This window comes from Neofelis nebulosa, chromosome 18 (genome assembly GCF_028018385.1).
Source record: "Neofelis nebulosa isolate mNeoNeb1 chromosome 18, mNeoNeb1.pri, whole genome shotgun sequence".
Classification (NCBI taxonomy): Eukaryota; Metazoa; Chordata; class Mammalia; order Carnivora; family Felidae; genus Neofelis; species Neofelis nebulosa.
In genome coordinates this window covers 42,832,192-42,854,964 of record NC_080799.1, presented here as the reverse complement: position 1 = coordinate 42,854,964, position 22,773 = coordinate 42,832,192, and the positions used below count along the sequence as shown (strand labels likewise).

Here is a 22,773-nt window from a genome sequence, read left to right as displayed (position 1 = left end):
GGCGTGCGCGTCCCCGTGCCCTCTCCGGCACCTCAGGTCGTGCCGTCTCATTGCGCAGGCGCGACGTCTCGGCGCTAACAGGGGCGGAGGCTGCGTCGCGGTGCAATCTCGCTGATGCGGCGTGGCGCGTGGTGTGAGCTGGGGCGTGGAGTTGTCCCGTTCGGGTCCCGGGCTGGGGACGCAGCTCCAGACCCCAGTCCTGCACCCACGGCCGTCGCTGGGCTGGCTTAGTTTTCTATATTCTAAAAGAGGCGGTCTTTGCAGTTGGCCTCCGAGGCGCCTCAGGAGGGGGTCACTCCGGACGGGACGGGAAGTGCCTGCGCTCTGCGGGTCCCAGCCGGGTGGGGTGCCCTGGGCTCGCTGGCTCCTTCCTGCGTGTCGTGCACCGCACCGGGAGGCCGGACATCGTCCCCACCCCCCCGGGAAGCCCACCAGGCCGGCCTCGGCCACCTCCGAGGCAGCCCGAAGTATTCTTTGGATTTGAGATTTGAGCTCAACTCCACCCTACCTCCGCCTCTCCCTGGCCGAACGACCTTGGGGACCCACGGGGCCTTTCTGAGCTTCGGATCAGCCACCTGCAAAAACTGAGCTGATGAAGCTTCCCGCACGGAGCTAGAGGTTCACATGGGAGGGATCCCCTTGGAGTTCTTAGCAGGGAGCCCCGGCGGAGCAAGCGCTGGTCCCTAACACTGGCGCGGCTCGGGGGTGCGCCTTCACGGAGGGGACCTTTTATCCGTTTAACAGTGGGGGGGGGGGGGAGTCACACTTCCGGGCCACCCTCTCAAGAACGCTCCCCAGCGCGTCGCATCTCCTTTCCCACCTGGTTTCCTTATTATTACACTTTACTTCTATCTGAAATTCTCTCCTCTAGTTATTGGTTTACTTGTTGACCACCCGTCCCCCAGTTTTCTAACAGGTTAGAGTTCCCAGCCCGTTGTGGTGCCTTCAGCGAACGCTCCAGTGTGTGGCCCAGCAAAGGAGGGCCTGGTCCCCCGGATTAGGTCCTTGGACCTAGAGCGTCTCTAGGGGCCGCATCCCCACCCACCTCCGCCCACCCTCCCCTTGAATTTGCATCTCTGGCAGCCACAGCCCCAGTGACTCAGTCTGGATCCTTGTTAAAGGCCCCAAGCTTGTCCCCAGGAGGCCTGGGGAAGCAGGCAGGCCCCTCTCCAGCTGCCAGCCCCTCCTGCAGGAGTCTGGGTCCCAGGGCCTCTTCCAGCTGCCCAGTCTTGAAAGCCTAATATGCAATGACCTAAAAATAAATATTTCTTTAAATTCGAAAATATACTTCCGATGGATATTTCACTGTGTGGAAGGACTATAATATGAAGTACAGAGAGTCGCTAAGAGCGTGGGCGGTGAAGTAAGGAAAAGGAGGGCTCCACCCTGCTCTGCCACTCAAAAGCTGTGCTATCATAAGCAAGTTGCTTTATGTCTCTGGATGTTTCCCTGCGGAGAGATTAGTTCCTACCTCCCAGGGCAAGAGCACTAAATAAGAAAACGAATGTGAGGGGCACCTGGGTGGCTCAATCAGTTCAGAGTGGATCCTGGCTCAGGTCATGATCTCACGGTTGGTGAGTCTGAGCCCTGTATCTGGCTCCTTGTTGATGGTATGGAGCTTGCTTGGGATTCTGTCTCTCTGGCCCTTCTCTGCTCGCTCTCTCTCAAAAATAAACTTAAAAAAAAAAAAGAAAATGAATGTGAACTGCCTTGAGTTACAAGGCTGAGCAAGCATACATTAGGAGCTTACTGTTTCATAATAACAGTATTTATATACGTATGTATAACAGTAATATTTTGCCAACTGTATAGTATTTTACAGGCTTCACAGCAGCTGGCTGGGCCACAAGGAAGTTCCTGGTAGAGAGGGATCGGGCCCCCACACCCGGCCGGGGACCACAAGTTCCCAGACCAAAGAAACTGGCTGGGGCTCCGTTAGAAGGAAGCCCCCCAACCTGCTTCCCAGGCTCTGGATTCCCCGCGTCCCTCCCACACACAGGTAAGAGCCGGCTTGAACCCTGCGCCCCCGTGTGTCCCATCGCTGCAACAGCACCGTCACCCAGACTTACAGGGAAGAGTCACCCCTCACCTAGGAAGCCCCCGCAGGGATGGGGCCACAGAACAGGAATACCGTGACTTAAGAGAAGCAGGGAAATGACGGCCCCAAGTGCAAATGTGGCTACCCTAACGGAGAAGAGATTGTGAGGGGTGCTTCTGGGGAGCTGGCTACGTTCTGTTTCTTGATCTTTGTGCCAGCAGCATTAGCTGAATTTTGTTTAAGTTTATTTATTTATTTCGAGAGAGAGAGCATTAGCAGGGGAAAAGAGAGAATCCCAAGCAGGGTCCACACTGTCACCGCAGACCCCGACGCAGGGGCTCCTTCCCACAAGCCGGGAGATCATGAGCCAAAATCGAGATTCCGACACGCGACCCACTAAGCCACTTAAGCGCCCCAGTAGCTGTTTGTTTTGTGGGTATTTGTTATATCATACATTTCTGTCCTCTGCACGCTTCTGTGTGTTTGCCCGACTTCACGCTGGCATAGGCTTTAATAAACTGGCAGGTGAGTGGAGAGGGAGTTCACAGAGGTCAGCTTTGCACCGGGCAAGTGCCTAGAGGTGCCGGGCAGTGCCCTAGAGGCAGCCAGCACAGGGATCCAGGCTAAAGGGCTGTCAGGTGCACGGCCAAGAGGGTGACCTGAGGGGACTTCAGCACAGGTGCAGGTTCAGAAGGCGCCCGCCCTCCCCTCCAGCTGTCCTCCACAAATTCCTACCCCGGCAGGTGCCGCTTTGAGCAGCTGGCTGCGAGTCTATCGACAGGCTTTACCATTTTAGGCGACACACTTCCTGGACCTCTGCCTTGCACTCTCAACACCCAGCTGTCACCTTGCCCTGGCCCCTGGAAGTCGCTCCTCTGCTTCGAAGCTGGACCACCATGTCCCCTCACACTTAGGAGCGAAGGGTACCCGAGGCCCGGGCTCCATCAGGGGCTCTCTCGGTCCCCAAGTGGTCCTTGTGCTCTCAGGCCAGCCTGGCCCGACCTGAGGGAACTGGATGTGCTGGGGTGGGGGTGGCAGCACTGCAGGGGGCAGGGGATGCCCCACTGGGTTCAGCCCTGGCTCTGAGCAGCCTCCAGCTGGCCCAAGGCCCCAGGCTGCCTGGCATTTTCCACCGGCCCATGCCAGCACCAAGGCAGCCTGGCAGTGGCCGTGGGTACCCGCACTCCCTTTGGCAGTAGCCTGTGCCTCCTGCACGGCCCCTCCTGGTCTGTGCCTACCTCATCCCGGGCCAAGCTTCCCTGGCACACTATGGGGAGAGCCTTGTGTCTGGGTCTGTGTAGGGGGCCCTTAGCTATATGGGCTCTGAAGCAGACACCCTGGGCCTAGACTGGCATAGGACAGAGAGCGGTGCAGTGTCTGGGGTGACCTGGCCTGCTGCCCGCCCAGCAGTGTGTGGCGTAGCAGAATAGAGGACTGGACCCAAGGAGCCCTGCAGACTGCCCGGCAGCCAGTAAAAGGTCCAGCCCCCAGGACTGTGGGTCACGGCTCTGTGCCTCTGTACCGGGCAGGGAGAGTGGGGGCGTGTGGGGTGCTGCGCCGGGGTACTGGGCTGCGGGCACCCAGTGGGAACATAGGGGCCCTATGTGTGTGTGTGTGTGGGGGGGGAAGTGGGTGCCGGGGCATGGCCATGTGCAGGTGGGAGAACAAAGAGGGAGGTGAGGTACAGGCACATCTCAGTGCGGGGGGCGGTGGGGGGTACTCCAAGTGAAGATGTATCTCGTAAAAGCCCTGCTGTCCACTGTGGCTGGAGCTGGCCCCTGTGTGTGTTGTGATCTCAGAAGCCTTACAGCAAGAAGACCCGTGTCGCCCACTCCCCGCGGTAGCCCCTCTCTAGGTCCCTGCCCTGGCTGGCTGTATCCTTAGACAGAGGTGCCAGGAGGGGCGGGCTGGGCAGGGGCCAGACCATCAGACAGCGTGTGGGGCCTTCTGGACTAGGGCCCAGGGGGCCTGAGTCACTGTCGTCCCCAGCCAGCTCAGTGGGGTTCACTCCTGGCACTTCCCGGGGCCGCCTCTCCCGTCTTCCCCTACCTGGGTCCTCACCGAGTCCTCACGCAGGCCTGGGCTCCAGGCTCATCGGCCCACCCCCTAGAAACAGAGCGCTAACTGGCTTCTGGCACCCTTCTTGCGGTCCTGTCCCCATTCCACCTTAAACAGTGCCCTCCCACCCCCGCCAGCACCCCCCCAGGGGTAGAGCCATTGCTGCTGGAGCTGGCCAGGAGAAAGGGGTGAAGCTGAGAGGGCCTCCTGCAGCGGGTGGGCCCCCACCAGGCTTTCAAGGAACAGTGAGGAACCCTGGACAGGCTCCCGGGGTGTCACCACCTCCTGTAGAAGGGAGGCCGGGCCCGCTCTTGTAGGTGCAGCCTCTGTTGGGAGACCATGGGCCACCTCCTGGTATGGTCCCCGAGCCTCCAGGGCTAGACAAGCTCTTCCTGTGGACACGCGGCCTGTTGGCGTCCCCTGTCTGTTGCGTTTCCACACGCCTCTGGAACACTCTGGTCTCTGCCCCCCGCCCCCGCCCCCGCCCCCGCCCCGCTGTGTATCACAGTAACTCATCAGAGTCTCCCCTGCCTGCCCCCCCCCCCCAACATTTCTGGGCCTGGCTTTCCCTCCTCTCTCCGGCTCTATATGGGCTGGGCCTGGGGTGCCTGCCTGCCCCTTGCCAGCTGCTGGGAGGGAATCTGAGCCCCCGAGGTCTGGCGCCGGGGCCCCAACCCTGACGGGTGGAGGAGCCCCAGGGGCCAGGTGGGGGCCTGTCCCGGCTGTCAGCACCCATGATGGATGAGGGGTGGGGCGGGGAGAAGTCGAGGGGTTGGAGTCATGCCACAGAGAGAGGTGGGGGCTGGCCCCCTGGGTTCCGCCAGCAGAGCCTCTGCCACGCACAGCTGGGGGGCCCGGGCGAGACCCCACCCAGCAGGGGTGTTTAAAGGCCCGAAGGGTGGGTGCCATCCCGTCCCACTCGGCGTCATGGGCACCTGGGCCTTCCCCGCGGCCCTTTTCCTGCTCTGCCTGACTTCTGAAAGCCTGCAAGGCGGTGAGGGCGGAAGGCGGGCAGCTGAGGTTGCTGAGGTTGGGTTTGGGGGGCCTAGGTACAGCCCTGGGCCAATGCTGGGGCTCCGGAGAGACGGAGGTCCGGGTGTGAAGCCTGTCCTGGGCAGGCGATGGATGCCTGGGTCCTGCTCCCTCTCCACCTCTGGGGTCCCCACCCCGAGTCAGCACCTCCTTTCTCCCCAGGGCTACCTCCATTGTCTCCAGGCCTAGGGAAAGGTAAGCAGTCCCTCCTGGCACTGGGGTCAAGGAAGAGGGCCTGGTCTCTCCCCCAGGGGTCTGCGAGCCCTCTGGGGGGAGAGCCCCAGATGTTCCCTACCTAGTTCTAAGATCCAGATGTGGGCCCCAGGAGAGCACAGGGTCCCTCCCTGTCTTCATAGCAGACAGTCTCGTCCATGGCCAGCTCACGTGTGTGGAGCACAGACACCCCACACCTTTGGAACAGGAATGGGATGGGGCATGAGAACATCCCAGAGGAGGGGTTTGAACTAGGTTTTCAAGGGGGGCAAGCTGTGACAGGGAAGGGGAAGCACATCCTGGCAGTAAGACAGGGCAAAGGACTGGAGGCAGGGCAGGGGGGAGAAGACAAAGGGGCCCAGGGACAGGGGGAGGGGGGCCAGAGTGTCACAGCAGGGTCTTCACTCCAGGAACCTGTGGGGTCTTAAGGGTGGGAGAAGGGGATCCCTGCTGAGACCAGAGGCACCTGAGCTGCAGGAGGGAAAGATTAGGAGGTGGGGCGCCAGGAGGATGAGATTTCCGGGAAGGGAGGCATCCCAGAGACACTCCAGAGTCGGAATGGAGGGTAGAGGCAGACACACCCCTGTGGGAGGCGCAGGGGATCTGCCCCCTCCCTCCATGACCCTCCTGCTGGCTACTCACCTGGCTCTGTCCTTGCCCCTCCTGTGACCAGAGGGGAAACTGAGGCCCAGCGAGGGGCTCCGCTCTTGCAGAGCGGGAGGGCGGCATTCAGGTTCAGACCTTTGCCCCCTCCTAAGTTCGCCTCCTTCTCCTCAACCCACAGGCTTAGGGCCCCCCAATGGCTACAGATCAGGTAAAGCTGGCTGAGAGGGTGGGCAGGGTGGGAGCAGCTGTGTCCTCTGAACGAGGGTGAGGCACCCCAGCCCTTGGCCCCTCCTGGCCCCCAGGCTAAACTTCTTGTTTCCTCCACTCAGGCTACGGCCCCCCCAGTGGCCTGGGAGCAGGTGAGAGATGGGCAAATGGGATTTGGGGGTTCGGAGAAGCAGCTGCCTCAGAATATGTGGGGACAGTGCTGACCCCCTCCCCGCCCCCCCCCCACCCCCAGGTAGAGAAGCAAACCAGCGATCCCTTGTGGCAGGTGTAGGTCTCTCCTTTTCCTGCTGCACACATTCCCCTCCCCCCTCGGAATCCACCAAGACAGCTCTGGTGTCATCTCACCCGTGGACCTGCCCTGGGCACCGCCAGTCTTTCCTCTCCCTGCTTCTTCCCTGTGCTGCCCCTGCTGAGCCCCACTCCGGGGCGAGCAGGCATGGCTCACTGCATGTCCTCTGGGCCTGCGGGAGTGGAAAGAGGGGAGTGGGCTCCAAGGCCCCCTTTCTGTGCACCAGCCATCCTGTCCACCCTCTTTGGGATGGACCGACCGGAGCTGAGTTCCCATAGGCCTGCTCAGAATGACCGGCAGGAGGGAGCAGGGGTCCTGGGCGACCCTGAGGAAGGGGATCCGGGGTCCCTCACCTGTGCCCTGGGTCTCCCCTGGCTTCAGTGGGGATGTTCAACCTCAGAAGCCAGGTGGGCCCTGCCCAGCCCCAGCTCTGTCTCCCCACCTTTCTCTCCCACTCCTGTCTCCATTTGTCCCTCCAGGATTTGGGAACGGGAATGGCCTGGGAGCCCAGCCAGGTGAGACTGGTGGGCTCTGGGGGTTGGTTTTCTCTGTCTCCCTCCTAGACCTTGGAGGGGAGGGTCAGGTTTTTTTAAGGATTGAGGGGGCAGATCGGGAGCCTTCTGACTTGCTGTTCCCGGCTGGGTCTAAGGGCCTCGTACCCCTACGCCGGGTAGACCCCAAACCTCCCCAGTTCATCCCTCCCTCTCCCGATGGGCCCCCCAGCTTAGAATGGCTACAGAACAGGTAGAGGTGGGCCCAGGGTGATGGGGAGCTGGGGCCAGGATTCTAGAGGTGCTCCTGAAATGGGATCCGAGACCCTCACTTGATTCCCATCTCCCTCCCAGGCATTGGAGGGGGTGTGAAACCCCAGAAGCCAGGTGAGCCCCCCACCCTGTCTCCCCATCTCCGCCGCCTATTATTCCCTTATTCCTCCCTGACCCCCTCCTGCCCTTTCTCCCCAGGGTTTGGGAACGGAAATGGGCTAGCAGCAGGGGCCTTCCCAGGTGCGGTCGCCCAGCCAGGTGCGGTCGCCCAGCCAGGTGCGGTGGGAGAAGAGGGATGGGTCTGACATGGGGCTGATGAGGCTGGGTCAGCATCAGGAGTGTCTTCTCCCTGGCTCCCCCAGGGCAGAACTGGTGACTTACTGGAGGTGGAAGGGGACCATAAGAGTTCCTCATGTCTGGCTGGGGGAGGGGAGAAGGGCACCCTTGCTTCACCCCCACCTCAGCTGGGACCCCAAAAGCCCCCTGCCTCACCCCACAGCTCAGCACAGCTATGGAGCCCCAGGAGGAGGCTGGATCTCTGGGATCCCCTCACCTGCCACATCTTTCTCCCCAGGTTTTGGAGGTGGTGTGAAACCCCAGAAGCCAGGTGAGACACCCCCCGTCCATGCCCACCCTTCTGTCCACCTTGTTCTCTGTCTGGCTCCCTTTGAAGCCCAGTCCCCTCCTTATGCCGTCTGGCTCTGCCTCCCCAGCATATGGAAACGGACTGGTTGCTGGTGCCTTCCCGGGGCTTGGAGCCCAGCCAGGTGAGGACACCCGGAGACGGGGCCCCGGGAGGGAAAGGAGGTGCGGGTAGAGCTGGAACCAGGGAACCAGAGGGGGAGAAAGTTGTGGGGAGTGGCTCAGCCTCGGTCTCTCCCCAGGCCTGGTAGGGGGATGCAACCTCAGCAACCAGGGGAGGGGAGAGTAGCCCTCTCTGCATGTCCCCAGCTCGGGCGCCGTGTCTCCCTCTCAGGGGCTGTTCCCCTCATCGGGCTGCTGCTGCCGCTCCTGTGGCAAGGGCCATGGTCTCGGGGAGGGCCTTCCCGAATCCCAGGCCCTTCTCAGGGCATGCTTCCTGCAAAGAACAGTTGAGGGACACAGAGGTCCTGGGTGAGGGCAGCATAGGAGGCGGTGAGCCCACCCTCAGCAGCCACACTGGCCCAGCTCCAGCCCTGCCTTCCCTCTCTCCACAGGCCCTGCGGCTCAGGGACCAGGTAGGGGTGGGGGCCAGGAGAATATGGTGGGGGGAAGGTTCAAGGGAGCTCCAGGCTTCTTCACCTGGTCCCTGACCCTTTCTCAGGAGTTGGAGGGGGCGTGAAACCACAAAAGCCAGGTGAGCCGCACCCTGTCCCTATGTCCCAATCTCCTTTCGCCGGGTCTCCTGGCCTCCCCTTACTCCCTCTCTCTTTCTCCCTAGGATTTGGCAATGGGAACGGGATGGGAGTTGGAGCCCAGCCAGGTGAGGGCGCCTGGTCCAAGCTGGGGCACGTCAGGGACTAGAGGGGGCAGAAAATTGAATGCTGGCGGGAGATTGCTGGGGTGATGTCCCCATGTGGTTCCGAATAGATCTCGCAGCTCAGAATGGCTTTGGACGAGGGGTGGCGAGGGGGTGGGGTTGAAGCTGGGAGCCTGGCTGGGCTTCTGGGTCCCTCATTGGCTAGTCTCTTACCCAGGTTTGGTGGGGGTGGAAAAGCACACGAGCCAGGTGAGCCCCACTGCTTGTCTCCCTGTCAGTCGTCCACATCCTTCTTACTCCCTCTTGCTCTGTCTCCCCAGGATTCGGGAACGGGAATGGGCCGGGAGGCGGCGCCTTCCCAGGAGCAGGAGTGCAACCAGGTGAGGGCCCGGAGCTCCGGGAGAGCGGGTCCCTGAGGTGGCCAGGTGTAGTTATGATTCGGGGTTCTGACCCTAGTTCGGAGGGACGACGAGGGGCCAGGCAGCGCCCCCCGAGTCTTCCCCATGCCCTGGGGGATGTGGGGGAGTAAAGCCACAGAAGCCACATGAGACCCCCAGGCCACCGCCTTCCCCAGCCGGTGTGGCAGACAGCCGGGGGTGAGCAGGTGGGGGACAGGGCCCTCCAGAGCCTGGGCCAAGGCGCCCGCCGGGTTTGGCAGGGAGAAGACCGCTGGCTGGGGCCCGCTGAAACACCTGTGGGTGCTTGAGCTGGGGCCTCCAAGAGGGGACCAGAGAGGGTACAGGCTGTGGAAACAGCTCCGCGGCTGAGGCGGCGGGAGCTGGCCCTGAGCCTGCGGTTGGTGACAGGAAGCAGTGTCCGAGTCTACCTTCCTGGCTGGTTGACGCACATGGTGGCAGCGATAACCCAACCAGGTGGCACCCAGGCAGCGGGGGGTGGCGTTCAGGCTCCCCAGGGGGCTGGGCCCCAAGGGCAGGTCAGGGACTCAACGGGGTGGGTATGGTGGTGAATTCGGAGCCACAGGGGCCAGGCTTCAGGGGCAGCCTCAGAAGAGAGGCTATACCCGGAGCCCTCTTGTTTTCCACCAGGCCCTGCAACTCAAAACGGCTATGGACCAGGTAGGGGCGTCCCAGGGCTCTGGGGACACCCAGAGACGGGGACTGGACCCTCACCTGCTCCCTGTCTCCACCAGGCTTTGGAGGGGGTGTGGAGCCCCAGAAGCCGGGTGAGCCTCGCTCCTGCCTGTCTCTCGCCACCTCCCCCAAACCTAAGCTCTCCTCCCCCATTCACACAGCCCCTATCTGCCCCCCCCAGGATTCGGGAACGGCAACGGGCTGGCGGCCCAGCCAGGTGAGACTGGTGGGGTCTGGTGCCCGCGTCTAGGCGTCCTCTCCCCTCCGGGCCTTGCGGAGGCCGGACTGGTAAATAATTGAGGGAGGGCTGAGAGAAAGCCTCCAGGATTCTAGCTTTCTGGCTTGGCTCTGAAGGGGGCACCTTCACCTGTACCTCAGCTGGCCCCAGATCCCCCCAACTCACCCTTCCTCTCCCACAGGCCCAGCGACCCAGAACGGATATGGAGCAGGTAGGAGTGGGGTGGGGAGGACCGTGGGGAGGCCTTGAGATGGGGGCTCCCTCATCCCTCACCTGCTCCCGTGTCTTCTCCAGGCTTTGGTGGGGGCCAGAAGCCCCAGAAGCCAGGTGATTCCTGCCCTGGTCTTATCTGTATCCATGAAGCCCCTGAAGCCAGAGCACCCCCTACTCCCTAAGGATCCTCTCTAGGATCTGGGAATGGCTGGGAGGCAGGGCTTCCCAGGGGCCAGGGGCCAGGGGCCGGGCTTTATAAGGGGGGGGGGGGCCTGGGTTCCAAGTGCTGGGGAGATGGAGAGGTGAACTGTGGCCTGGGAGGGGCATGAAACCTCAGAGGCCCCTGTGAGGGGAGAGTTGGCCTCTCAGCCCTAGCCAGCTCTGTCCTGCCTCCTCCTGAGCTCCTCCAAACACTGTTCCTCATCCCCATCCAGCTTTCCTTTCCCCCCACTCCGCCCCCCCGTCCCCCCACTTATGACAACAGGAACCCATGGAAGGCAGCCAGGTCTGGGTCCTGAGGGTTGGGAGAAAAGCAGGAGCTGGGGGTGCGTGGGGACCAAGAGGAGAGGTGTGGTGGGGTCCACATCAGCCTCTGCCTCCCCAGGCCTAAGTGAGGGGGGGCAGTAAGATCCAGAAGCCAGGTGAGCCTCACCCCTCCCTGTCTCTCTCCACCTCCCCCAAACCCTGAGCTCCCCTGCCCCCATTCACACCCCGTGTCCTTCTGTCCCCCCAGGATTCAGGAACGGCAACGGGCTGGGAGGCCAGCCAGGTGAGACTGGTGAGGTCTGGGGGGTGCAATTCTGGGCGTCCTCTCCCACCTCCCTCCGGGCCTTGCAGGGGCAGGGCTGGTGACCATTTCAGAACAGCTGGGGGGACCTCCACCTTAGCCAGCCCAACCCCCACCCTCCCCTCACCCCTCTAACTCACAAAGACTACAGAGCAGGTGAGGAGAGGAGGGCTTGGGGGGCAGCGCGTCTCTTCACCCAAGCCCCGTTCTGGGGGTCCTGCCAGACTCAGAGGGTGGAGCAGACGATCGCATGGAGGTAGCAGAGGAGGAGGCCCCAGGTTTCTGGCTCGTCCCCTGTCCTCCTTCCATACCTGAGCCTCTCCCGTCCACACAGGCCCCGTGGTTCCCATCAGCTACGGACCAGGTAGGGAAGCGGGCGCTGGGGCCGCCAGGGTTGTGGAGGAGAGGCCCAGAGATGGGGAGTCGGCAGCTCACCTGGTCCCATCTCTTCTTCAGGCGTCGGTGAAGGCGGGAAGCCCCAGAAGCCAGGTAAAGCCTTTCTCGGTCCCGGCCCCGTGATACTGTGACTTGTAAGAAGAAATAAGTGTTCGATCTCCAGTTCTGGCACAGAGCTCCTAAAAGCGTAGTAATTTCCTAAAGGCCGCAGGAGGTGTTCTTTTGTTATGTTAACGAGCCGCCTAGGGTTGGGGAGCTGGTTGCCAGGGGATCCCACTCCGTGATTGGGTCCCACCTTCGGTCCCATCCTTTGAGCTCTGGGGAGGAGGCCGGGCTGGGGAATGAGAGGCTCTTCCGGTGTTGGTGACTTAGTCTGCCGGGCCGCGTAACAAAGCCTCCCTGAAAACCCAAAAGGCTCGGAGGGGGCGGAAGCCCCTCGGGCGCTCCCGCAGGCCCTGGGCATTTCTTCCCTGCACTGGTCCTGAGTTCTAGCCTTTCTAATAAGCCTGCACTCTGAGAAGTCAAATTTTTTCTGAGTTCTGTGAGTGGCTCTAGCAAATTAGCCAGACCCAGAGAGCTCGATTTCTAGCCAGTGGGTCAGAGGCACAGGTGACCCCTGGACTGGGGATGGTTCCTGAAGTGGGGGGTGGGGCACTGAGCCCTTAACCTGTGGGCTCTGACGCCAGCGTCTGCTGGCATCTGGGCTGAGAGACACCATCAGACACCCAGCTGGTGTTGGGAGAGTTGCCTGGCGCCGGAGGTGGGGGGGATCCCAGAAAGAATTGGGACTGGGGTCAGGCCCCCACCCCTCTCTACCCCCAGAAACTGTCTACTCCCCCCACCGCCCCATTCCCCCTCATGACCCACACCCTGTCTCCCAGTTTACAGGAATGGGCTGGGAGCCGGAGTCTTCCCAGGTGAGGGGGCCCAGCCAGGTGAGGGAGGTAGGGGCAGGCCCTGGAGTGCGGGGGGGGGGGGGGGGGGGGGGTGGAGACAGGGGAGGACGGGGCACGGGGTCCCGTGGGGCCAAGAGTTGGGCCCTGGAGAAGAGAAGGAGCAGGGTGGGGTCCCCTCATCCTGCTTCTGTCTCTTCCCAGGCCTGGGAAGGGGCATGAGCCCTCTGAAGCCAGGTGAGCCCACCCCTGCCCCTCTTGGGCCTTGCCCTGAAGTCTGTGCACCCCAGCCCCTGTCCTCAAGCCTGCTTCTCTTTCCAGGATATGCCCCAGGGCCTGGGCTGCAGCTCCCGGCAGGTGAGTGCAGTGGGGACCTCAAGAGGGGAGACAGAGCTCCTCCTTAGAAACTTGAGGTCTCAAGCCTCCTGTCTCTCCTGCAGCTCTTGGAGGGGGTGTGAAACCTCCGAAGCCAGGCAAGTGAGAGACCCCCCCCCATGTCTATCCTGCACCTCCTCCTGCCTCCTTCCAGAACCCTCCCCCACCCTACCATTACTGCCCCTCACATCCCTGCTTTTTCTCTCCAGGATATGGCAATGGGATTGGGGTGGGGGCCCAGCCAGGTGAGGCTCCTGGGGCGGGGCTGGGGGTGAAGGGATGTGCACCAGGAGGGAGGTGGGAGGGATGTTGCTGGAAGGCAGAGGGTCTGGGTGGGCCGACAGCAGGTGCCATGTTAGATGTGGGTCACCTTGCCCCCTAGCACTGCAGGAACAGGGCTTTTTCTGGCCTAGCCAGTGCCCCGCCCCCTCCCCCCTCCCCCCACCCAAGCTGTGTCTGTCCTGGAAGCCACTGAGGGCTGGTGGTTTGGCCAGGCTGAGGCCAGGAGAGCAGCCTGGGGTAGGCGCCAACTTGGGCTCACTGCCCTCCCCCCCCCCCCCCCCATCTAGGTCCCTGCAATGGGAGGGTCCCTCCACTGCTGCTCCCCAGGCCTCCCACTTCGGGGGTCCCTTCTGACAAAGGGGGCGGCTGGGGCCCCAAATCTCAGCCCCCTCCCCCAGTGCAGAATGGCAAGCTCCCAGGTCAGTGTGGAGTGGGGTCTGGGGGGCAGCAGGGGATACCTGGTCCCAGGAGGGCCTGGGTCTAGCTGGGCTGCCACAAGCCCCTGCCCATTCTCCAGCTGAGCCTGAGGCTATCACAGAGAGCCACCTGAGGGAAAGCCTAAACTGGCCCTGAGACCCCACGGGACCCCCAGTATGGCAGCCCCGCCCCCAGCCCTTGCACCAAGGGCAGCCTGCAGCACTCCTGACCCTCCCTGCCCTAAGCTCACTCCTGTCACTTGGCTTTCTTCCTAGCACCGACTCCGGCCATCCAGTGGGGAATGAAACCTCAGAAAGCAGGTGCGAGTCTGTCACTCCTCCATCATCCTTGTGGCCCCCCCCCCCGTCCCCATGCCACACCAGGGTCACTCCTCCATCATCCTTGTGCCCCAGTCTGCCTCAGCTGTTCAGGCTCCTTAGGGAAGGGAAGTTCCTCCCAGAGTTTACCCTCGGTTTCTCTTGCTGCTTTCTAAGCCCATTTCTTCTGATTCCATTTCCTGTTGATAGGGAGGATCCCTTCCTCCTCTTGAGAACCCATAAGGTCCGTCCTTGACCCCCAGGGCGTTAGGGAAAGTCTGGGTACTCTCCGCTGATCTCTGTTCTCCCCACAGGATACCGGCCCCCCAACGGCTATGGAGCAGGAACAGAACTGGGTGAGAAGGCCCTTCCCTTTCCTGCCTCTCCTGTCCCCAGCTAGAGAAGAGTGGAGTCAAGAGACTTTGGCTGACCACCTCCCCCCCAATCTCTATCCCCATTTCCTCTCCCCCAGGCTTTGGTGGTGGCCTCAAGCCTCAGAAAGTCGGTGAGCGCCTGGTCCCCTGGGTGCAGGCTGCCACTTTCCTTATGGCAAGCCCTCCTTGCTCCTGTCTGTTGCCACATCTGGCTCTTTCCCGATGTAGCCGGCACACGTTTACTGTGCACTAGGCCGTAATTATGGCCAGAACCAGGTGCCACCCTGTCTCCGGTGAGGGCAGAGTGGCAGACTGAGGCACAGTCCTGAGGTGGAAAGGGAAGCTGCCCAGAGGGAGGTCAGGAGAAGCTTCTGGAAGGTGGGACACCAGGGGTGGCACAGGGTTAGCCTACTGAGGGTGGGGAGAATGTGTGAGGCCCTGTCTGGGTTGCTTCCGAGTCAGTCTGTGTGTCTGCTGCCTCCTGTCTGTCCATGAGCTGGTCACCCTGGGCTCCTACCCACTCACCCAGTCTTTCTCCAACTTCTGTCTTGCAGGGTTTGGCTACGGGAATGGTCTGGGAGCCGGGGTCTTCTCTGAGGCCCACCTGCAGCCAGGTGCCTGGGGGTGCTGGGGTGGGGTGGGGAGCACTGGACTCAGGGGCTACTCCTGTCTCTGACCTTCTCCTTCCTCCAGAGTTCCCTGGGGCCAATGGCTTTAGGAATGGTGAGTCTGGGGGAGAGTGCAGGCGATGGGGAGAGGGGCATCCAGGGGCTGGGAGGAATCACTTGGATCTCTTGCAGGGTTCGGGGAAGAAGCGCCAGTCTACCCCAAGGCAGCAGCTCCAGGCCCTGAAGGAAATGGTAGGAAATGAGTGTTTTGGGGGTGAACCCTGGCAAGGGCCATGGGGACCACGCCAACCGGTCGGGGGCTTCTGAGGCCCTGGATGTCCTGCTCTGGTGGGGACAGGTACCCACAGCAGCTCTCCTTCTGCAGGTCAGGCTGGGACCCTAAGGGGCTCCTCTTGGCCCTCCGTCCAGCCCTGGGTGCTTGCCCTGAAGCCTGGATATGGGGCTGGAGGTGCATATCCAGGGGTCAGGAGCCAGCCAGGTAATGGGCTATGTGGAAAAGCATTGTGGGGTTGTCCCGGTGGCTGTAGGGGGCTGCGCCCTGGGCCCAGGCCCACCCACAGCCCTGGAGAGAGGGAACAGGACAGGAACAGGGTGGGTAGGCAGGAATGGATGGGGTTGGAGGAGAGGCGAGGGGCAAGGGACCCTGAGCATGAACCTGGATGCTAGAACAAGAAGGGGAAGTGACAGACCCCAAGTGAAAGCCACTGGGGACTCAGTGCTCCCACCTTCTGTCCTTCCCCCCCAGGCACATATGGACAGCTGAGGCCAGAGCTGGGCCCTGGACCCTTCGGTGAGTGGCAGTATCCCAGGGCCTGGGGTGAAGCCGGGAAGGGCAGGAGGACTTTGAAGTCCTCCGGTGACCTGGTGCCCTGGCTTGTCTGTGCCTTAGGCAGCCCTGAGGTGAAGAGAGGTGGCAGTGGCCTGCTGGGAAATGGCTATGGAGGTGAGAGGCATCACAGTGGCCCTGTCCCCCACTCACCCTGCGCCACCATTGTGGCCCCTCCAGGCTGCCCTGGGGCTGGCCCTGGGGCTGTCCCAGCCCTTGGGAGGGATGGCAGGCTCTCAGGTCACCTGTAGGTAGGTGCTGAGTGACTGATCTTAGACACCAGAGGAGGGAGAGGGCTCAAGTCGCCTGGGAGGTGAGGAGGGGTCCAGACTTCACCGGGGCCCTGCCTCCTCCCAGGCCACTGTTCTCTTGGAAAATGCTGAGCGCCAAGACCCTTCCATCACCACCCATCCTGAGTGCCTCAGAACCACAGCCCGGTGTGGGTGAGGACGACCAGACCCTGGGGCTTGGCTTCTGGCCTGGGGTCTCCTGCGGGCTGAAAGTATTAATAAAGACCACGTGCTTCCCTGTTTGCCTCTTTGTGCTGTGGTAGGGGGATCGCTGGCTGGGGTGGGGCAGCCCCGGCCGGCACCTCATTCATCCATCCCACGTCCATCCACTCAGCCCCGCTTGAGTGGGGGGAGCCACAATCAAATTAGGGGACGTGTGCATTATTTATGTGTGAATTTATAGTCTATTTATCAGTTATTCCACTAAAAATCTTTTTCTTTTTGATTTTTTAAAATGTTTTTATTTTTCATTTTTTGAGAGAGAGAAAGATAGAGTGTGAGCAGGGGAGGGGCAGGGGCAGAGAGAGAGGGAGACAGAATCCAAAGCAGGCTCCAGGCCCTGAGCTGTCAGCCCAGAGCCCGACGCGGGGCTCGAACTCACACATGGTGAGATCATAACCTGAGCGGAAGTCGGACCCTTACCAACTGTGCCCCCCCCCCACCCCGGTGCCCCTCGAAATCTTTTTCTTAAGCCTTTCACTTGCTTTCCAATGGTATTGTGCTAATTAACTTTATAATTTGGATGTAAAACTCACTCCCACATTCTTGGATGAATGATGCAATAATTATATTATTATATATCTAATAATTATTAGATTATGAATTTGCCAGATCTGACTTCTCCCTGAAGATTTAGCATGCCTTCCAAACCTGATGACCTCAATTCCCTTATACACTTCAATTACACACATAAGCTCCTTGATCTACAAAATCCAACCACTAAGTTCTTTCTGAGTACTTAAAGGGCTCTTGGAAACGAAGAAATCAGACATTTACCATCTCCGATTCCCGAACGCTTTCAAACATCTTAAAAAGCCAGTTACTGACCCAGTATCAGTATTATACTGGATTAAACAGGACTGCCTGTTTTTCTTACCCCACGAGTACAGATCTTCTTGCACAGAAATGTGGACACCCAGTAGTCTTTTGCCCGGCTTCAGCATGCCAGCATGGAGGTGGCACAAGTGGGGACTGACCCGCTGTTCCGAGCTCCTACTCAGAGGCAGGCGCGTGCCAGAACCATCTCTCTGAGCCTCTGGCTTATGGCCTTTTGCCCTTCCAAGCCCACACCTCTGGCGACCCTCACAGTAATCCAAATAAGGCTTAAGGTTGATCAACTTTTAGGAAATTCTATGAACATCAGAATTCCAGCCTGATTTTTCTTAGCCAACCTCATTTGAGTTGCTCTCTTTGGGAGTCCTAGGTTTTTCCTTTTTCACAGAACTACTCATTTAAAAAAAATATCCAACTAGGTGTCTCAGTGGGTTAAGCGTCCGACTTCAGGTCATAACCCCACAGCTGGTGAGTTCGAGCCCTACATCGGGCTCCAAGCTGACAGCATAGAGACTGCCTAGGGTTCCCTCTCTCCCCTCTCCCTCTCTCTCTGCCCTTCCCCTGCTCATGCTTTCTCTCTCAAACACCAAAATAAAATATCCAAATAGTCTCATCTTTCTCTGCCCCAAGGTATACACTAAATCACATCTTTTTACTGATGTTAGGAAAGCACAAGCTAAAGATGGAGCCACTTAGGCCAAGTCCCCAGAGGGGAGCTTAGTACCTTACCTACCTTACTAACTGCAGTTCCAACCTCCCTCCGGGAAACGTAGTCTTAACTGGTCAGGGATTTTCTAGTCCGCACTACTGGGGTAATGTCACATGGGCCTCACCATCCCCCCCGAAGGAATATGAGGTAATCTACCTAATTCTCCTCTGGCCCCCCTCCTCCCCTTTCCCCTCTAACAGAAGGTGACCTTGCTGTCACAATCTTTTCTTTAGCTAAACTTTCTTGCCTCACCCTCCTTCCTGTAAAAACCTTCCATTCTGCCCAACTCCTTGCAGCTCCCTTCTACTTGGTGGATGGGATGCTATCCAATTCATGAATCGCTTAAAGCCAGTTAAGAGCTTCAAAATGACTCAGTTGATTTTTTGTTAACAGTAACAAAGGATTAGAAGCTAACATCTGGGCACAGGGCCCGCCCAGCACACTGTCCTTGAGTGATATCCTGCCTAACTCACCTAGAAATAAAAAAAAAAAAAAAAAAAAAATTTAATGTTTATTTTTTAGAGAGAAAGAGAGGGAGAACACAAGTGGGGGAAGGACAGAGAGAGAGGGAGACACAATCCCAAGCAGGCTCCTGGCTCTGAGCCAGCAGCACAGAGCCCGAGGCGGGGCTCAAACCCACCAACCATGAGATCATGACCTGAGCTGAAGTCGGATGCTTATCTGACTGAGCCACCCAGGCACCCCAAAATGTTTTTTTCTATATGATTTGCTTTTATTTTTTCATTTTGAGAGAGTGAGCTCGAGCAACCGAGGGACAGAGGAAGGGAGAGAGGGAAGGGGGGGGAGAGAGAGGGAGAGGGAGGGAGAGAGAGGGAGAGGGAGGGAGAGAGAGGGAGAGGGAGGGAGAGAGAGAGAGAGAGAGAGAGAGAGAGAGAGAGAGAGAGAGAGAGAATCTCAAGCAGGCTCCATGCTCAGTGAAGACCCATGACGCCAAGATCATGACCTGAGCCGAAATGAAGAGTCAGTCACTCAACTGAACCACCCAGGCACCTCTCACCTAGAAATGATCTAATATTTTAATAAAGGTTTCTATATTCCAGTTTTAAAGAGAGTTACCATCCCTTCATTTCTGATTGTCACCCACCCGTCATTCATATCTTAACAATAACGCAAATGCTACATGTCATCAAATTTCGGGGTTTTTTTTTTTTAAGTTTTTAAGCATATTAAATATATTTATTTTGACAGAGAGAATCCCAAGCAGGCTGCTTTGTTCAGCACAAAGTTCCGCTCAGAACTCCCATCTCATCACTGGGGGATATTACGACCTGAGCCAAAATCAAGAGTGAGCCGCTTAAACAACCGAGTCACTAGGCCACCCCTAAATTTTGGTTTTGAATTCTCTTTTCTTTAAGATAATTTAAATCTGCATTGGTCTTGACCCACGTCCAGGCGCGCCTCGTTCCGGAACTGCTAAGTGCAACCCCGGAACAAGAGGGCCGCCCTATCGCCTCGTTGGCCGCCACGGGAATGCAGCGACTCACCCGACGCTAAGGCCAGGTGGGGGCGCCAACTGCGCGTGTGCAGCGCCTGGTCTCGGGGCTAGTAGAGGGTGGGGCCAGGGGCACGGCGGAACACCGTGATTGGTTGAGACCGTGGGAGGGCTGAAAGGAGAGGCTGACAGGGAGCGCTGCCGCCTCTGATTGGCCGCCACAGCAGCTCGTTCTACCTGGCGGGTCGCACGCGAAGGCCGCCAGCGCACTGACCCGTGATTGGCCGGGTCGGCCCCCGCGCGGTGCGTGGCCGCCGTAGGGGAGGGAGGAGGTCGCTGCGCCGCAGCGACCGCCAAGCTGGCGGCGCGGCTCCCCCGCTCCCGCTCGAACCCGCGGCTCGTGCGTGCCCGCGCCCACTCGCGGCTGGGCCGGTCCCGCACGTCGCCGTCGCTGACCCCGCCGCCCGTGCCGTCCCTGCCGCACCCGCCGCTGCCGGGCCTGCCGCCCGGCCTGAGCCCCACGCCGCCGCCGCCGCCGCCCTCGGCGCTCGCCCTGGCGGAGCTGCCGCCTCTGCCCCCGCTTCCGCTGCGGCCCGAGCCGCTGGCACCCTGGGGCCCCGGCGCCCACCTGGCGCTGCCGGAGCTGCCTCCCGAGGCCTGCGTGCCCGCGCCGCCCGCCGCCGCGCTCGCGCTGCAGGACCTGCCGCGCCTACCGGCGCCCGCGCCGCCGCCCGCGCACCTGCCGCTGCCGCTGCTGCCCGAGGCCGCCGTCGCCGCCACGCCCGGGCCTGTAGGCGCGCGCGGCCGCCCGCCCCTGGTCGCCGAGCCGCCCCCGCAACCGCTGCCGCCGCTGCCCGCGAGGCCTTCGCCCTCCAACCTGCTGGCGCCGCCCGCGCCCCGCGCCCCCTGGCTGCTGCCCGCCTTCCCTCCGCCGCTGCCGCCGCCGCCGCCGCCGCGGACGCCGCCGCCGTACCTCTTTCTGTCGCCTCCCTGCTGATGGCCTGGCCCTTGCGAGGCCGTGGACCCCGAGGGGCTGCGGGCGGGTGAGTAGGCCGTCCTGCCTGGACACCGGGGCTGGGCGCCCTCACCGCCTTCGCATCTGGCAGATTGAGAAAGCGCAGGTGAGAGCCTAGACTGGGGAAGCGCGAGGCAGTGTCAGAGGAGAGGCCCAGCTTTGGGGTGGAAGGGGCAAGTCTAAAAATAAATTCGTTTTAAGAATAGTGTCTTTATTCCGTTTTGCCCTACTGCCCTACAGCGAGCCTCTTGCCTGGTTATTTGAGAATGTAACTCATCCCTTGTGCAGATAAGTTGGCTGCTTATCCGGGGCGGTGGGGACAGGGGGCACGCGGCGCTTGGCTTGAGGAAATGAAAACAAGACTTCAAAATGTTCTGACTGGGTATGCGAGGTGTTTCATTTTCCCTTATAAAGTGAAGGGTTTGGATGTCGTCACTAAGGTCCTGTTCCTTTGCATGTGTATGGCTTCTGGGAAACTTGCTGCCTTGCAAGCCTTGAGTCCAACTTTCTTTTCTTGTTTTTAATGTTTATTTATGTTTGAGAGACAGAGCATGAGCAGGGGAGGAGCAGAGAGAGGGGGAAACAAAGAAGCCGAAGCAGGCTCCAGGCTCTGAGCTGTCAGCACAGAGCCCTTCGCGGGGCTCAAGCTCACCAAACACGGGATCGTGACCTGAGCTGAAGTCTGACGCTTAACCCACTGAGCCCCCCAGGCGCCCTTTGAGTCAGACTTTGGACTGAAAGAGATCCGAGGATTGTGCAGGTCTGGATGCACCAGAATAGCAGCGGTGCTGATGGACAACTGATACTGGGCCCTGGAGCAGCAGCCTCACATGCAAGGCCTAGGTCATCCCCAGGGACAGGAAGGCTCCCAAGGTGAGTCATGAAAGGAAGCCCCTATTCTGTCCCCGTTTTACTTGCCTTCCCCTCCACCCCCACCCTGCCAGGTTCTCCCCAGCCTGTACAACTCAGAATAAAGTTCCCTTTGTTACTCAGGTGGCTTGGGCTCAGGTAACAGGCAGATGTCCTATCTCATTGGGCTCTTCTACAGCAACTCGAGCGTGGTATCAGGAAGCCAACCTGACCTTGGGCGACCTCTGAGAGCCTGGAACCCACTAGCAAAAAAGGCAGTATATGAATTGCTTGTGACTGCTTCAGCAAGCCACCACAAATTGGATGGCTTAAAATAAAATGGATTTACCAGAAACCCCAAATCAGGGTATTGCAGGGCTGTGCTCCTTCCTCCCAAGGCTCTAGGGGAGGATCCTTCCTTGCCTCTCCAAGCTCCTGGCGGCCCCTGGCGTTCCTTAGCTTGTGGCCACATCCCTCCAGCCTCAGCCTCCGTCTTCACATGGCCTTACCCTGTGTCTGTGTCTCACATCTTCCTCTTTTTCCTCTTTTGACACCTGTCATTGGATGTAGGCCCCATCCTGAATACAGAATGGTCTCATCTTGAAGTTTTTAATTTATTTTAATTTAATTACAGGTGCAAAGGCCTTTTCTTTTCTTTCCTTTCCTTTTGTCTTTTTCTTTTTTTCTTTTCTCTTATTTATTTATTTAGAGAGAGAGAGAGAATCCCATGCAGGCTCCGTGCAGTCAGCACAGAGCATGACACAGGGCTCAATCTCAGGACTGTGAGATCAGATCATCACCAGAACCAAAATCAAGAGTTGGACACTTAACTGACTAAGCCACCCAGTCCCTTTTTCCAGTTAAGGCCAAATTCAGAGGTTCCAGGGCTTAAGACCTGGACATGGTGTGGGGGCCACCATGCATTCTATACCAGTAGTGTCCTGTCGCTGGGGGCTCTGGCCACCTTCCGAGCCGTCTTCCCAGCTTCCTTTATCACTCTATTTAAAACCCTATTTCTTGCTTGAACCTTGCTGTCCCTTGGAGTCCTTGGGCAGGAGCCAAAGTCACTGGTACCTTCATGATGACTCCCCTGCCCTTGTCTTGAATTCTGGCCGTGTTCCCATTCCTGCTGGTTTGCTCTCTTCACCCTCTTCACATCCTGGAGCTCTCTTCTCCTCTCCACTGAGAATCAGACCAAATGGGAGGGACAAGACTGAATGTCCACTCTTTGTAAGAACACAGCAGTGAGGTGAGGGGCAACCCCCTCACCTCTAAACTCCAGACAGATAAAGACTGCTATTTGAAGAATGACGGTTACGACAGAAATAAAGTTAATTGCTACCCAATCCATGGCGTCTGACCAGGTTTACAAGGGAAACCGGCATGATGCTGTGAACAAAATAGTCCCAAGTCGGTACCTACAGTGGTCCCCAAGGTGTGTGGGGTGCTCGCTGCCTGGGCAAATTCTTGTAGTGACCCTGGGGGCGGGCAAGGCAGGCGTCTCCCTTCGTTTTACAGCCGGGAGGCCCCCCCGGAGATCACTGCAGTTGTGACTTGCCCATCGAGGTCTGCCCTGGCTCCGTTAAGCTGCCCACAGCAGGTGGTGAACAACTGGTGCCTTCTGTGGCGGGGACAGACGCGGTGAAGGTGCCGCCCAGGGTGGACGGTGGCTCCCGGTGTAACCAGATCCAGGTGCGGTTCTCTGCAGAGACTTCCCGGCGCAGGGTGCCTGCCGGAGCGGGGAAAGGGAGGGGAGGCAGGGGAGGACCTCGGCAGGGTGTGGGTGGGGTGGTGCATGCGGGTTGCTGTGCTGCCACCGGGAGGCCTGGCTCAGCGCCGGCCCCCCCCCCCCCCCCATACCCGCACTGTGCTCTGGGAC

The 22,773-nt window shown here is 59.8% G+C and overlaps 1 protein-coding gene and 1 long non-coding RNA gene across 2 annotated transcripts; both read left to right on the top strand.

Moving 5' to 3' along the window:
• The first annotated feature begins 478 nt into the window (after positions 1-478).
• Positions 479-3,629, top strand: LOC131500758 (uncharacterized). Its single transcript, XR_009256447.1, has 3 exons — positions 479-618; positions 1,813-1,999; positions 2,835-3,629. It is a non-coding gene; the product is annotated as an uncharacterized LOC131500758 (long non-coding RNA).
• Positions 3,630-5,004: 1,375 nt separating this feature from the next.
• On the top strand, positions 5,005-16,053 carry GREP1 (glycine rich extracellular protein 1). The gene is made up of 36 exons (XM_058710567.1): positions 5,005-5,090; positions 5,291-5,323; positions 6,277-6,306; positions 6,944-6,979; positions 7,310-7,342; positions 7,427-7,486; positions 7,728-7,835; positions 7,942-7,995; positions 8,425-8,445; positions 8,532-8,564; positions 8,649-8,690; positions 9,008-9,067; positions 9,734-9,763; positions 9,838-9,870; positions 9,960-9,995; positions 10,198-10,227; positions 10,311-10,343; positions 10,963-10,998; positions 11,351-11,380; positions 11,473-11,505; positions 12,294-12,329; positions 12,510-12,542; positions 12,627-12,662; positions 12,746-12,778; positions 12,890-12,925; positions 13,250-13,381; positions 13,655-13,699; positions 14,011-14,052; positions 14,169-14,201; positions 14,625-14,684; positions 14,764-14,793; positions 14,871-14,930; positions 15,064-15,177; positions 15,445-15,489; positions 15,589-15,642; positions 15,883-16,053. The coding sequence occupies exons 1-36, from the start codon at positions 5,024-5,026 to the stop codon at positions 15,906-15,908; spliced, it is 1,653 nt and encodes a 550-aa protein (XP_058566550.1). The 5' UTR covers positions 5,005-5,023; the 3' UTR covers positions 15,909-16,053.
• Positions 16,054-22,773: the final 6,720 nt, after the last annotated feature.

Excerpts from the sequence above, each read along its gene's own strand:
- GREP1 (XM_058710567.1), top strand. The coding sequence starts at position 5,024 with ATGGGCACCTGGGCCTTCCCCGCGGCCCTTTTCCTGCTCTGCCTGACT. Across the intron at positions 6,307-6,943 it reads CCCCAGTGGCCTGGGAGCAG|GATTTGGGAACGGGAATGGC; the intron begins GTGAGAGATGGG and ends TTGTCCCTCCAG. Across the intron at positions 7,487-7,727 it reads AGGTGCGGTCGCCCAGCCAG|CTCAGCACAGCTATGGAGCC; the intron begins GTGCGGTCGCCC and ends CTCACCCCACAG.